Raw genomic sequence first — 16374 nt, 5'->3', positions numbered from 1 at the left:
AAAAAAAAAACAATCTGCTTTTCGTTTCAAAAAAATGCACATTATACCCTAGATATTAATATTATTAGTTGCTATTATCGTATTTTTAATATGTATATCTGTTAATTGCCATTACACGAGGCGTTCAGCCCCGCTCGTCTTCGCTCCAACGCTGCCGTTGCTCTTCCCTCGCTTCTCCTGCCCTCTATATCTGTATATGTATGTTTAGTGGAAGCTCCAGTTGCGCGCCTTCGCCCATTATATTAGGCATATGCGTAACTCCTCATCGCATCAGCTTATCAGCGCATATAGCCCCTAATTTTGTTTCCAACTTGTGGCTGCAGAAATGCAAGATGAGAAAAGGAGAGGGAGAGAGAGATGCAAATGGAGGCGATTGGTGATTATGTCAGAGGAGCTCACCTTTATAGTAGACTTCGCGATACATGGTGGGGCAGGCGGCCTTTCCATTCGTCTTCGTCGTCTTAAAGTCAATGTTCGTGCGTATTGGTCGATGCAGCAGCGGCTGAGGCGGTCGGTAATTGTTGCCCAGCGGTGCCTTTGGATGATCTGGACTGCCCTGCATAAGACGACGCAATGCGTGCAACTGCAATCAAACATAGAATATCATATCATATTAATATTAGTAGTTAGTTAGGGCTTTATAGAACCTTCTCTGTCTTCTATAATCGATGGCTATTTGTTTTCTACAGTATTTAGTCAGCTCCATTTATAGGATCAGTATACGCCCTTGTTTTGTTCATTCGTAGCTCATACGTTCATCACTATAGTGCTTGCTTTCGAATGTCGACAGTTTAGTATAGAGAAACAAGTAAATAAATACAAGTACATGAATTGATCGTAAATCGTAAATAGTGTTAGTCTATCCTGACGGGAATCATTTAGCCACGTTTAACTATATGAAAACGTTGTTTCACGGCACCACTTTAACGTTTTATTCAATTGTTGTTTTCAATTGTTACTAACCCACTACAGGTTGAACTTTGTGCAATGCTGATGCTGTTTAATATGAATGTCTATTCTATTTCTAATAATTTTCATTTATATATTACTTTCGTTTCAATTTTCTTAGGCATCATCAAAGGGACTCGGCAGAAGCATGGACGGAACAAATGAACGCTGAAGCGCTTTTAAAATGTTTATATATACTTATTTTTTGCCCTAAGCATGTGTATGTATGTACGTATGTGACCAAGAGAGGCATCTAGTGTGCTTTGCTGGTGTTCCCAATGGCCAATATCAGCAATCTGTTGAGTTATTTGCACAACTTGACCAATATCTCATGCAGTTAACAACAGCTGATAGCAGAAAGCAACAACAGCAACAGCAACAGTAACAGCCCTAACTTTGCGTTAAGTTGTTGGCTAAAACGAGTAATAAAAAAAGAAGAAAAGTTTTGCAATCTAGATGTAGATAAGCTGCCATAACGGCACCGACGAGGCTTCAGTAGTCGTTGAACGCTTAACGCGCTTAATTACAAACTTTTACACACACACACACACACGCACACCTACCCACATGCATGCCAAAACAGGAACAACAACAACAACAACAACTTCTACACCGTTCAGACACTTAAAAAATCACGCTTGGCAAAATTGTTAATCCTAAAAATACATTGAGGGAAAATCTAATAAAAATAAACTAACTACATGGCAAGGCAAACACACTAGCGCACAAGCACAAAACCGATATACCCTGTAAACCGGAACAACATGTGGCAAGCAGGCAACGATGACGATGAGCAGGGCTCAGACAACAACACCAACAACAACAACAACGACGACAATGACAACAACAGCAACAGCAACAACGACAACGACAACGACGATGAGTCAATAACACTTAATCTACTCAATCTGTTTATCAATTGACTTCCGTCAAAAGCGCTTTTCATGACATGGCGTGAAATATACACAGCACACAGTACGCCGCACCCAACCCCAACCCCAACCGCACTCCCAGTTCGATTCCCAATCCCAATCCCAATCCCTGCCCCAACCCCGCCTCTTTCCACTCAACAGCTCACTATCTCGCTCATTCACACAGAAGAGGTGACACAGAGCTGAGCGCTGAGCGTGCGGGTTCTTGCACACTGAAGTGGAAATTAAGTTGGTGGGGCAACAAAAAGTTGAGGCAGGCACATCAATAGAAGGAGGGGAAGAAGAAGGCGAAGGCGAAGGCGCAGATAGTGATAGCGGCCAGAGGGGAGTCACACGGCAATGTCTAAACAATGGCAGACTCAAAAGTAGGCAATTCCAACTGCTCAGCAATCTCGTCTGTCCCCCTCCTCGACAGACTCTCTCCCACACACATACATACAAGTATATACGCACACGCACTTTGAGAGTAAAACGCAATAAGCTGAGCCATTGCTGAGTCTCGGCAATCACAAAACCAACAACTACTCAAGCACACACGTGCATAAAGGATGAGACTTGCACACCTGTATGCACACACACACACACACACGCGTTCGCAGCATGCCTGACTTTACGCTTTCATTAAATAACATTGCTTGATAGTCGAGCCGTTTATGCGAAGCGATTTGCAATTATTGCATAGTCTGCAATATAATTAAATATCTATCTATATACTTGTACGTTACAAGCACATAGTTATACAAAGATAACTCCTATAGCTCGCTGCGGTTGTCAATTTTAAAATTATTCTATTTTCAAGAAAGATTCGAAAATAATAAGCAATTAAATAAATAATGATAATTGTAATAATCAGCTGCAATCAAACACAATCGCATTATGGCAGACCCCATGTAATGGGTACATATTGTGCATCATACGAGTATTTTTAGACATGACTTGTCTTATCCAAGCAAGTTTATTAAAGGTCAGATGTAGCCGTATTGCAAATGCAATAAGAATCACTCATCAAGTGAAGTGCGAATCTTGTGCTGTTTAAGTAAAAGTGCTTTTGTGAAATGATCATTTGGTAGAACTTCCCCTCTTCTTAAGATTAACTTGAAATCTGCAAACATCTCCACCATTGGACTCTGCCGCACACATGTGCTATATTTTAAAATACATTTTACACAGAAAACGCTAATTTATTTACATTGTTGGGCAAATACGAGGCGGGAATGTTTGCTTATAATTTACAATTCTCGACATCCTTATTCATAAATGAAAGTCCCGCATAAACGATGCACCGGTCTGTCTCACTTGTTCTCCCTTCCATTCGCTCTATGTTTTCTGCTTGTCTCCGGCCACCGCTTTGCCATTTTAATTGCAATTTCTTCATGTCGCGCTGCTTCGCTCACAACTATCATGACCGCCCTCTTCATTACCGCCCCCCCACCCCTTCTCTCTCTCTCTCTCTCTATCTATGCACCGCTCCCTGACACTCTTTCCACAGCGCTGTTGGCCTTACTTTAATTTGGTAAATTATGTTTTGCAAGGTGCAGTCGCCATCTCCGTGTCGTGCCGCGCAATGCCATGCAACACTAAATTACGATGCCGTCGCGCTGTCTGCTTGTCTGCCTGGCTCCCCGTGCCACCCTCCCCACCCCCCTCTCCCCGCCAACCACCATAGTCGTCTGCCTGGGACGCTGCCACAAGTTGTAATCATGTGCCCATGGGTGCCATTGAGCTTGTTGAAGTTTTTATGAGTCTGCTGCCTGCCTGGCTGCCTGCCTGCCTGCATGTGCATGTGTGCGTTCCTCTGCCTGCCCCCAACGCCCTCCTCCTCCTCCGCCATGCTGCGTGTTTACATTGTTTACACGTACGCCGGCATCTGGAGCAGTAGAGGCAGTAGCAGGGCAGGGGCAGGTACAGGGAGAGGGACAGGGACGACAGCAACAGTCTCGGCTACATTTTAACGCCAGCAACCACTAGGCTGGCCCGTTCGCCTCCTACTCTCTCCCTCCCCCCCTCACACACTCTCTCTCTCTCTCTTTCTGTTCCATCTCCAGCAGTTGGCGTCTTTATTACAGCGCTGCACTTAATAAACATTTGCGTTAAGTTTTTTTCGTCGCTTGCAATCCTTTTTTTCCCTACAAGTACGAGTGCGAGTGTGCGAGTGTGCGTGTGTGTTTGTTTGTTTTTTCTGCTGTTTCTTTGCTCTCACACCAAACCAAACGAAACCAAACGAAACGAAACGAAACGTGCAACTTACGTTGAATTATGGTAACTGCTACTTTGTTGTTGTTGCTGCCACTGCCGCTGCCACTAACGCTACAACTTCATTTAAAACTTAAATGAAATTAGCTAATATACCGACGCACACTCGTCGCAAGCTTCATTAATTATCATTACATGGTGGAGCGGATGCGTGGGCGATGGCGGTGGGGGCGCTGGTGGGGAGGGGGGGGGGGCATAGGGTGTTGGCCATACATCAAACAAGTGTCGCCGGCCACAACAACATGCATGTACAGACATACATACAAGTATATGCGCCACCGACCGGGCTAATCAGTCAAAAAGCTGCCACTGTGCCCAACAAATCAGTGTCCAGCAATTAGGCACTACAAACAGACACAGAGACAGACACGGTGGTGACAAAAACTGCAAGTAATTGGGGGAGAGGTGGCCGTACATTGAGTGTGTTTGTGTGTGTGTGTGTGTTTCCGTCTATTACTTGGGGGTCATTAAACAATGGAGTGTTCTATTAAGTGTTTAATAAATTACCGAACCTCACACAGCGCCTTTGTTCTGTATGCTGCAATGAACCAAAAATTATTGAATTTTAAATCAATGGAAGCCTGTACCAAAACTAATCAACAATTCATATTTTATTTGCAACTCCAATCAAATACTACTTCTTATATTTTTTTCCAATCTGATCCCCTTTCTCACTCAGCTTGAGGTATTTAATTGCAGGAAAACTCAAGCCGACCCAGTATTCCCTTTGTACACCTCTTGTTGTCTAGTGTGCATTGGAAAACCTCAACAGCTCAGACTGAAAAAAAAACAAGCGTTGTCTACCACCTAACCCTAGTGTTAGAATAGCCGTGCTCGGTCTTTTAAAACTGACAATCAACGAGCACTACATTCGGAAATAAATGGCTGTGAGTTTCAGAGCCTTGGCTACGCAAACTACCAATACCAATAGCATACTGTTGTCCTACAATGGGGACAGCATGGGGCAGCTGCCAAACCCTTAATTCAAATGAAAGTGGCTTTTGAAATTATCCAGCAAGCCATGTAAGTTAATGTGTTATCCCCAGACTAATCAATCAACGCGTCAGCACTGAGTCCAATTAATCACTGTCCAGCCATCTGACAAGGCAGACATAAAGTGTCTGTAGATTGAATTATTTATGGTTGTTTTTATTAGTGCTTATAAAGCTACGATCTAAATACTTCTAATGAACGAATAGCTGTTTTAAAAAGTAAATGGACAATTTTCTTTCCTACAACGCCAGCTACTTACCTAGCCTAATTCAACTTTTCACAACCTCGTTAATTGGCTTACCAACTCCAGCTTTTTAAAGTGTCATTTGTCCCATCCGAGCTAAGGAAGTAGGCTTAAGAAAGACTTGATGCTTAGATTCCAAGCTACACTAAAGGAAATGTGATTTCACGACCGTATTGGAATAAGCTTACTAGTAGTAGACAATTATTATTATTTGTTTCTGATTCTAAAAATGCTTAATTGTGTATTATTAAATGTGTACTTCAGCTAGTTATTATTTAACTGTACACTTGATTTTTCAACAGATGTTTTCATATCCAATCTAGCTTCAGATGGAAAATTGAACGAATTCAAAGTCTGTTGTTTTGTTTAACTTCTCCTCTTTAAGATTTTCTTGTGAGTCCACTTTCATAAAATCAAATTCAGAATACAAACTAGGACTGATATTAATTTTTGAACCTCTCGTATGACACTCACCTGTTGCTTGGTTATGTAAATGGGTTTGTTCAGCACCACCCAGGTGACTGTCTCGTGGCAGGCCGGCGCCGTAGTGGACCCGTCGTAGGTCATGTAGTGATCGGTGTCGGGCAGCAGGCCGCGTATGGAGAGCCGCTTTACGAAGGCCTCGTCGCCGCCGTAGCGTATGCGCTCCAGCTGATCGGTGAGCATCCGCAGCTCCGGATTGGACAGATCGCCCAGCTGGCGAAAATAAAATGTAGAAGAACAAACACAAATATAATTCGTATTTACGAGTATTTACTAGCGAGGCAAGCTTTACACACCTGCAGCAAAATGGAGACACCGACAATGCCCTGGGCACGATTCAGGGCATCCGAGAAATTTGCATATAGCTGGGAATTGTAGCCAAATATTTGTATCTGCAAATAAGAGTTGAGCGGGTTAGTAGAAAACGGAGCTGGGGCAGTGCGGACGCTTTTGAGTGTAATGTATGCATAGCTAATGGACGCTGGCCACATGGCATGTGCTCCGAGACTTCAGGTCCAGACGCACGGCGCTTTCTGCTGCGTTCCTGCCTCAGCGACAGCCACAGCCGCAGCCACAGCCTCTGCAATTGCCTTGAGGCTTATGAGCTGAGCCCAAAAAGTGTTGCCGGCCTTGTGGCGCTTTTGCGGCCGTATTTGCTTTGTGGCCAACTTTATTGTTGCTCAATTTAAGCCGAAATGCATACAAAGTGGCGACAATGTGTTCGCTTGTTTACACACAACCATGCACCGCATAAAGAAGGGAGGGGGACACACAGCCATCGACTTGTGTGTGTGTGTGTATGTGTATGTGTGTGTGTCTGGCATATAAAAGCTCGTCTTGTTGCGCATAAATTGCCACAAAATAATCCCAACTATCAACAAAATGCAGACAAATACACGTAAGCAAACAGCGTACATGCATACAAACGAACGTGCACTGAGAAAAAACTCGCATCTCTTCGTAAATTCTAAGCCTAAATGCATATGAGCGTGAAAAATAGCTCCAAGGGAAATAGTTTGGATTGAATGGTTCGTACAGAAATACTTAGAGTAGTTAAAGTTTTGCGACCATCTAATCCCTGCTCAGGGACATCAGCGATTCGACTCTACGATTAGCGAATTATTTTGTAAATCTATATAAATAAATCACATATAATTCCAAAATCGATCAGTCCATGTGCCTGTTTTTGCTGCGGCTGATCGAGCTACATCTACACATGAAATGTAATATATTTGTTAGCAACTGCTGTTCTTGACTACAAGTATTAGGGTTATGCTTAAATCTGGCTGATGGATACAAGGATACAGAGCTCCGTTCAATTTAAAATGACCTTGAATTCGCTAAAATACAGCAACTCGCGGGGTTTGCCAAATCAATAACGAAAGACATATATCTAGTTCTAAGGAACTTTTGTATGCGACTCTATTTCCATTAATTTCGTATCCTTCGTGGGTCAGAGAGCTCAGAAAAATAAAAATTCTATAGTGCTCATCAATGTTATTGCCTTGTGTTCCTGCGAGAAATCAAGCTGGAAATAAGATATGCTCGCATAACCGTGGAATGCGAGCTACTGGGCTAAGTCGATTCTTACATTTGTCCAAATTCCTTATCCTTTTTTTTTGAGTGCAGATACACACATAGACAGTACTCTGCAAGCGAGATAAAGCGGCACAACAACAAATATTTTGCTTTTAGCCAACGATGAGGAGAAGGCTCGCCTGGACGTCTGCTTTGCCAGAACACACATATAGACATACAGACATACAGACACACATACTCGTACATACATACTGTCGAATAAATATGCATTTGCACTTTTGTTTTACGTCTGCGAAGGCATACGAGCAACGCCTACGAAGAGAAACCACGCGCTTACCCCTCGACCCACATCCTAGCTCATTCCACAAAAGGACTCCATTCAGGATCTGGTCATGCATGTGCTTGCCTACCCGGAAGAACTCCAAACTAGTACAGGCTTTTCTTCTTTTTATTTTTTTTTTTTTTTGAAGCCGATAGCAAAGTAGTTCCCTTGCGTTTCATTGAAAGGCAAATTGTTGTTCAAAAAAATATGTTTTTTTGAGTTATATAAAGCCAGCTGATAAGTTCAAGGAGTTGTCTGCAAATTTGTTTAAGACTTTTTATATTTCTCCATTTTGTCTAATTAAGTAGAAGAGGCTCAGCTGCCTGTACTCTTAACATTAAGATTATGTTTACCTCACTTGTAAATTCATGTTTTAAGAAAAGCGAATAAATTGAATTGAAATTTTAGGACTCTGGTATCTTTGTATCATTTGCTAAATTTCTTCAAAAAGAATGATGATAACGGTTCGATTTGAAAGTTATCATAGGAAACCTCCAATGAATCATATTTCGACCCGACAATATACGATATAGCCCATAAAGTTGTTAGTTTAATGGCAATAAGTGGCTCTTCGCCATTTTTGTACACCCATTGCCCAATCGGAGGAAATATGCCTCTTTCATGGATGTGCAGAAGTCAACTGGACATTAGAGGATATCCAAGACAATTGGCTCCATGTGTTTCTGAGATGCATTGAATTGGCTGTAAGTGAAGGGATGTCATCCCTTGAAGCTGGCCAAACCATCAATACCATCTATACTTCGCGGCCTAGAATTGAAGATGCTGCTCAGATGGTTGCTGCGCGGCACTGAGAAACAGGAACTACTAGTTTTCATGTGGACGATTGGTGCATTGGGAGCTGCAGGGATATGAGCACGGATGTTGAGGATTCGGGCGTACGTGTGTTTGTGGAACTTGGACCAGTCTCTGAGAGCTTGCATTCATTTGGTTGACCAGACGCTTGGGCAGGCGCACAAAACGGAAGGAAATGCTGCAGACAATAGTGAAAATAATAATAATAATAATAGCAGCAGAGCGCGCACACACACACACACACACACATGCACATACTCGAACTCGTATGCATATGATGCGGTAAGATTGGGATGTGGGGTTGTCGGGGGGTGGGGAGGTCCTGGGCGCCTTGTAGGCAGTTAATCGTTGCCCACTCGCTTGCAACTCTTCTGCTTGTTTGTTTGCATGTGCATGTGGGAGGGGAAGTCTAGGGGGATGGGAAGAAGGGGGCGATATCGTGTGTGTGTGTGTGTGCGTGTGTGTGTGTGGACTGAATTTCGCTGCGAGCATAAAAGTAAATTTTTAAAATTGCAAAAAAGCATTCAAATATTAAAAACTGCATGCTGAAATTTTAATGTGTGCCCAGTAGAGCAAATAAAATTTAAATTAAATTAAATTAAGTTTGCGAAAAGTTCTCGAGTGTGAGTGCATGAAGCAGGATCTAAATGGACTAAAAGAAATTGCCAGATGAAAAACTTAAATGTAAATGAAAATAACATTTTTGACGAGCTCAACGAGTCCAAACCAGACCCAACCAGACCCAACCAGTCCTAACCAGACCAGATGCAAAGGATGCTGAGTATGCCTTCGGGTTAGGTGCCAGCTTAAGAGTCTTAAGTTTTTTAATAAGCTACACAATTGCAATTGCATTTGGGCCATGAGCTGCATGCCATGTACATATCCCTGTGCGAGTATGTGCTGGATTGCCGCATTGCCGGCTCGTTGTCATGGGAAGCACGGCAGGTGAAGTAGACGCACTCGGCTGTGGTTGGGGCTGTGCCAGTGGAAATTGTGTGATTTAAGTTCTGGAGACTCTCGAGCTTCAACTACTTTCCACCCAACTCCTTGAAACGGATACTCGTGCTTCTTTGAACGCCTAATTAATTGTTTTTCAGTAGTAGCAGCTAGAATAGAAATTCGAAACTTGCAACTTTCTGCTTAAATTATTTATCTTCAATATATGGAAATGGATTTACCAACATTAATTAACATCGTCTGATATGAACCTGATATGAAAACCCACTCTCATTATACTCGTATTCATGATTTGGCCACAGAGTATATTTTGGACTGAAAGGGAAGAATGCCTTTTTCTAAAAAACATAAAAACGCTGAAGGGCAAGTGAAAAAAGGTTGCATTCTTTGAAACTTTATCAATGAACCATAAGTCCAGAAACTGAGCTCTCATTTGGAGATTCGCTAACACGATGGTGTGTCATCCGTAAACTGGAGCTTGAGAGCCACACTTAATCATAATCATAATCAGGTGCAGATAAGATTCCTAATTTGTTTGTACTTGTATTATCTCAAAAAACTATTCGGACGCAGTCGGTTAAGAGTAATGGCTTAAGCATATGGGCTGAATGTGGAATGAGAACGACTATAGTACAGCGTTTCTTCGTGCCGATATCCTGATGTTCCCATATCTCTCTGGTAATTTGCTGCAGCTGCTAGCTGGCCATGTCCATCTCACATTCATCGTAGTGTGGAAATGTTTGTGCTGTGAATGGCTTTCATAGGCGAGAAGGACTGCCAGCTAATTGGCAGGCACTCCAGCAGCAACAATCAAAGGCGAATCTATTACATGGCAACGATTAATACATACAAGTAGAAGTGTCTGCCACCACCCACCCACCAGTACTGCTCCGATGTCGTTCGCCAGTGACCAGTGCTGGTTGCGAAGTGTGTAGGGAGGGAGGGAGGTGTCGGCAGTGTGTGCGTAAAAAATTATAGAATATTTACCACAAACTAAAATGTTATACTTCCGTTTCATTAAACCGTAAACCGTGCGGCAGCAAACAGACACGGACAAGCCACAGTAGCAAATAAATAGCAGAACAACAAGCACAGGCCACCACCTTCACGCCTGCCCGCCCCAGCTCCAACCCATCACGACTACGTCCTTTTCCAGCCAGCCAGCCTGCTAGCCTGCCTGCCTGCCTGCCCATCCCCTCGGACAGTCTGCTGGCTTGTCTGTTTACTTGCTTGCTAAAACAAAGCGTCGGGCGGGCATATTTCTTGCACACACCCACACATACACTCGCACACACATATGGCAAAGGCAACTTAATCAGATCAATTACACATGTTTTCACTGCATGGATTCCAGGCCATGCCCAGCCCAGCCCAGTCCAGCCCAGTCCAGTCCGAACGTTCTCAACAGCAAAAGAGCCAAAGCAGGGCAGCTGCTGGAAAACTTTGGCGCCGTCCTCGACCCCAGCCCCTCCACACTTCAGCAGCACCTTCGCCAGCGACCCCCAGTGGATTCATAGACTCAAGTGCCGGTCTAGTTCACAAGTATGTTTCATAATTGAGTTACACAATCCCTTCACGCCCGCTTCCTGGTTCCAACAGTTCTCGAAAAATCAAATTCAAATCAATGCAGGGAAATCCCTTTCTTCTGATATCGTCCGGGAGAACAATACATTGGAAATCGTTTTTGCAGTGCTATTCTATGACTATATTCGTGATATCTACTCATCTTAAACTTTAAACACAATTTAAACACAATTAGCCACAATTGTTGTCATATATCCAGCGAATCGGCAGAGAAAATTTCGCACAGTCTTTTCTCTAAATTGAAGCACTTCAAAGGTTCTTTGCTGCTTGTTAGCTTTTGTTAATCAATCAATTATGCATAAAAGTATTTTGAATTTTACAATTCGAAGAATTCAGCTTAATTTTAAAGAATTCAGTTCTCCTTTCTACATCAACTGGTTCAAGGAAGCAACATTTTTAAAACAGGCAGATCTGTGCAGCTCTAAGGCTCACTCGACTCTATGACTTTGGCTTAACAGGCTTGTCTAACAGAGCCCGGAGTCGAGTAAAACACCCTTCTGCCTCCTCTGTCCGGTTCCACTACTTGTACACGTATACGAGTATGGGCTGTATGTTTTAGTTGGTTGACTTGGCTTGGCTTCGTGTAGACCATGTATGGCTAGAATGACGCTGATGCGTTGTTTGCGAGCCGTCCACCCGGACCTGGGCCTGGGCCTGGGCCTTGGCCAAAACACGGCCTCATGTCAACACTTTGCCGCCTATATATGAATAAATGTGTGTCTCTATCTCTCTCTCTCTCTGAGTCAGCCTGAATGTGTGTGTGAGTGTGTGTTTGTGTTTGTCTGTCAGTCAGTTTTCTAGACAAATGAAGCAAATTAGCTTAACAACGCACAGGGGACATTGTCGAGCTTACAGACACACAAGCACACGAGGAGGACAAACATAGTGTCGTGCTTTAGTCACCACATATGTTACAAATGAAATATCCGTGTGTGTGAGCGTGTTTGTGTATGCACTTGCTGCTAATTATTGTCTGCATAAATGCACGCTTCTACTTGTATAACGCACACAACTCAACTGACTCGCCAAGTGCCCATAAGGCAGATAAATTAAAAGCGTTTTACTAGCGTTTTGCTGAAACGTCTTGAAACGCTTTGAAGTGCAACGCCAAGTAGAGAGTGCGGGCAAGCGAAATGCCTGCTGGACACTTGTGGAATTAAATAGCACACTCCTTGAGCCATGATTATCTATTAGGAATTGCGTAGCTCGAGAATGTTGCTCAACAGCGGCTTTATCTTCAAAATAGCTCAGTTTATGTTTAAAGCCAATATATTCTGCAGCAATAGCTCAGAAGGCAAATAGAAAAAGAGTGTAGGAAAAAGGCAGATTCTTAGATACTAGTGTGTCCACATTATCTAGCAAGCTACATAGTCTTGGCAAATGGTCTTCAGCGTTTTTGTCATGACTTGGCTAAGTGAGTTACGTTAGTTGTCCTAATTTGTGAACATGTAAAAAGCATAAAGCAATCGAGCTGAAATGTTTTCTTCGTCGGCACTGAAGCCATTTATTAACATCACTGTTTCATTATTTCTCCATAGTAATGGGCCGCGATTTATGAAGCCATCTATTTCCGTACTGGTCTCTTATCTTATCCGCATTTAGAAAGCGTTTTACTTTGTAGCATTCGAGCTTATTGGAAATATTTAAGCACTTTTAAATTAGATATGCACAGTAAATAGCAAGAGTATAAAGTAGAAAACCTATTTCTAGTCACCTCACACAGTTGTTACATGTATATGGCGAATTTAAAAATAAACAAATAGTACAGAGGAAGTATGTTGTTGGATAAACACTCTAATTGCTCAATTGAAGAAAAGACTCGAATTAAAGTTTTCTTTCTTAATTGAGTAAATGATGGATGTGTTTTCAAACACTTTCGTCGCTTGCGCCCTTTTCAATTTTCTGTCTGATTAAGCTATCTAGTGCTTTTAAACGGGCTCAATCAATCGTTGCTCGCTCCATGAGTGTTGCTTCTATTTAAAAACGAACTGTCTATCCTAATGCCTGCTCACAATTTGCTGGCCCGTTAAACCAATTTAGTCGCTTTCCCGACCAAATCAAACCGAAAATTACAACACGACCTCATTAGCAGCGAATATTTTATCGCGTGTGTGTGTGTTTGTGTTTAAGTACGGCGCACAGATACATTTGTATAGTTAAGCATGTACTTCATGGTTAGAGCGTAAATTAATGGTTAAGCCAGCGCCATCACCATCGCCATCGCTATAGCTTGCCACACGAACAGAGGCCGCGAGATGGATGGATGCGACCGCAGCCAGACAATGAAAGGGGCAAGCCGCTGGGCCCAGAGGAGTGGCGGGGAAGGCGACTGTGCTTAAATTTAAGCCACAAGACAAGTGCTAAATTACCACGCATATCAACACACACACACACACACATACATATATGTACATACATACATATAAATATGTATAGGCAGACAGACAGAGAGACAGGCATGCAAACAAATCAGAACTTCAAGGCACAGCGCAACAACAGACACCAAGTTGAGCGCATTAAATTGAAATAGCGCCAGTCTTCTTCTGATAATTTTGGCTATCCTTGAGAATTCCAGGTAGGGCAGACAGACACACTCACACACACATACAGATAGACACACATACAAGTACATACATACATAGACATGCAGCTCCAATGACAACGGCAACTGGTGCTGGAAACTGAAATTGAAGAAGACGCCGTCTGTGTCTACCAGCGTTTGGCATCAGCATCACCATTGGTATCGGCTTCAGCTTCAACTTTAGCTATAGCTATAGCTTTGGCTGCAATCTTGTGCGGATTTCATGAGGATTAATTAAAATTGCCAATTAAGAATTCATTAAAGCAGCTCAAATTTTTCGCCATTAGTTCGTGCTTTTCTTGCTCTTGTTGTTGCCATTCTTGTAGTTGTTGCTGCCCTCTGCAGTTTTGGTTGCTGTTGCTCATCTGCTTGTCGTTGTCGGTGTTGTTTTTGTTGCTTTATTGTTGTTGTTGTTGTTGTTGCTATATTAAAGCCCATCGTAGCCACCGCCTCGCGCGAGTACACTCTTCCTGTCCCATTTCCTTACAGACTGCTTCTAAACTGTTTAACATCCCCGGAAAAGTAATTTAGCGTTGCGGCAAACAAGCGTAGCATACTTTGCGGCGCCATTGCCGCCGATGTCTGCTTTTTGAGGTTAGCTCTTTCTGATGTTAGAAATTTCTAATTAATTTGCACTGCCGGCAGAACGCGACGCGTTGACATTGGCGGCAAGTGTCGTTGGCATGCAACAGATTTATAACGTTATTTGCTCATTGTTGTTCTTGTTGTTGTTGTTGTTGTTGTTGTTGTAATTATTGTTGTCTGTGCACTGACAGAACAAACAGCTGACAAATCTTTTTGGCAAGTGGAGCATCAGACCAAGCGAGTACGTCGCATATCACGCATACGCCCCGTCGTTAGCTCGCAAGTCAAGTAGACAGGCAGGCAGACCGAAATAAATACTCGATTGCAACAGCAGCCACGACCAGAACCGTCAACAACAACAACAACCAACTATCGCTTCAACTTTGCATTTGGCCAACTCGGGAACTTGCACAATACTTTCAACAGCTGCTGCGTCGGCCGTAAGATCCAAAATATGAGTTAATTAACATTGGCATTTACTAATTAGACACATAAAGTGCACACACACATGCAGCCAGGCATGTACTATATGAGTAAGTGATGGAGAGGGCCTGTGTGCGTGTATGTGTGCGAGTGTGTGTGTGTGTGTGTGTGCTACAAATTAGTGGCAGCTGCACATTATTGGCAAAAATTCAAACAAAACTGGAACGGCAACAATGTCGAAGCTTGACCATGAAATGAACAAGAAGGCAGGCCCATCAACCAACCAACCGTCCAGTCAGGCACTTAACTGTGCAGTGCTACAGTGGCTATAGGTTTTAATATTTTAGATGCTTACCCATACTATTAATTTTTACATGAATTACAAATATTTAATATCAATTTATAGGATAAGAAATCGTTCTTCTATAAAAAAAAACATTTGCAAGTATTAAATCGATTTTATATTGAAAAAAACAATTTATTTATAGAAAACATCGACTCTAAGTGCTCGAAGAAGTTTTATAATTCAAAGTCCTATCCTATGAACTGTGGACAAGCTTAAAGATTCGGCTTAAAATTCAATAAATTCGAATGTATTCAAATAATTTTCTGAATTTAAACTTCCATCCTCGCCTTGTTATGAAGCTTTAAAACTGTACAATCAAAGCTGCACAATAATAAATAAATATACTTACTTTCAGTTCACAGAGCACCAGCACTTACTAGAACTTTACTGAATTTAATGCCATACCAAGAGAATTACAATTGAAAGCTCTGCCATAAGAGAAAGCAGAAAAATGGGTTTTTAAAAGTGTGTTGAGTTTAGTTAGGCCTTCCATTTGCAAAAGGGAGAAAACATTTGAATATTAAAGGAATATCCACCCAAAAATACTCCTCACTGTAGAAGAGACAACTTTTATTTTTCGATGTCCATTTACAAGTATAAGTCTAATATTGACATTTATCAATGTACACCTTTTAGTATAATTGCACATAACGCGGAGCGAATAAATCAAAGAGTGAAGTTGCTTTTGCACCGGCACTTGACTTTAATAAGCCATCGAGCTTTCATAGACATGAGTTTGGTTTTGGAGCCACTGTGCCAAAGTCGTTGGCTCGTTTTGTTTCGTTCGCGTGGTAGAGAAATGTGCTGCCATTAATTGACATGTCACACAAGTCGCTGGCAGCACGGGACTCCACATCAATATGCCAGTCGCGTTTGCTGGACAAGAGGGCAGCGGGAGGCCATGAGTGTGCGGCGTTTGGGGCAATGAGAGGCGCAAGCCAAATGAGCGTGAAACAAATGTGTGTAGGCGGCTTGAAAAGCCTGCTGTTGCGGCCATTGTCTATATTGGTGGCCCAAAAAGAAAAAAGAAACAACAAAAACAGAACAGTAAACGAGGCAATAAAATCAATGATATTCTGTCAAAGGTCATTAAACACAACACCAACAACAATCAGCGGCAGGCAGACGAACAGAAGAGACGAACAAACAGACAGACAGACAGACAGATATAGAGACGGAGGAACAGCCGACATCGAGCCCATGGACGAGCGCACAACAAATTGGCCAATTGGCAATTGACATGCCAGTCATTTGATGTTTGACCGCCACGGCGTATGCGTAATATGTCAGCTACTAAGCACACACACGCACATACATTTAAATATATGGTATATATATATTGCAAAAATATTCGTTTTGTGGTCCATGGTG

The 16374-nt window shown here is 42.5% G+C and overlaps 1 protein-coding gene across 1 annotated transcript in view; it reads right to left on the bottom strand.

The window, feature by feature from the left end:
* Nucleotides 1–202: 202 nt before the first annotated feature.
* Nucleotides 203–16374, bottom strand: part of LOC115627911 (carbonic anhydrase-related protein 10) — a 53247-nt gene continuing 37075 nt past the window's right edge. Inside the window, exons 5-8 of the mRNA XM_030523806.1 lie at nt 6150–6245; nt 5845–6066; nt 400–583; nt 203–317 (exon numbers count right to left, since the gene is read on the bottom strand). Coding sequence (XP_030379666.1) covers nt 295–317; nt 400–583; nt 5845–6066; nt 6150–6245 — 525 coding nt within the window. The 3' untranslated portion in view covers nt 203–294. The remainder of the gene's footprint in view (nt 318–399; nt 584–5844; nt 6067–6149; nt 6246–16374) is intronic.

This window comes from Scaptodrosophila lebanonensis, unplaced genomic scaffold (assembly GCF_003285725.1).
Source record: "Scaptodrosophila lebanonensis strain 11010-0011.00,11010-0021.00 unplaced genomic scaffold, SlebRS2 tig00000098-arrow-pilon, whole genome shotgun sequence".
NCBI classification, from domain to species: domain Eukaryota; kingdom Metazoa; phylum Arthropoda; class Insecta; order Diptera; family Drosophilidae; genus Scaptodrosophila; species Scaptodrosophila lebanonensis.
Note: the sequence above shows the minus strand (reverse complement) of the source record. Positions and strands in the feature narration are given on the sequence as shown.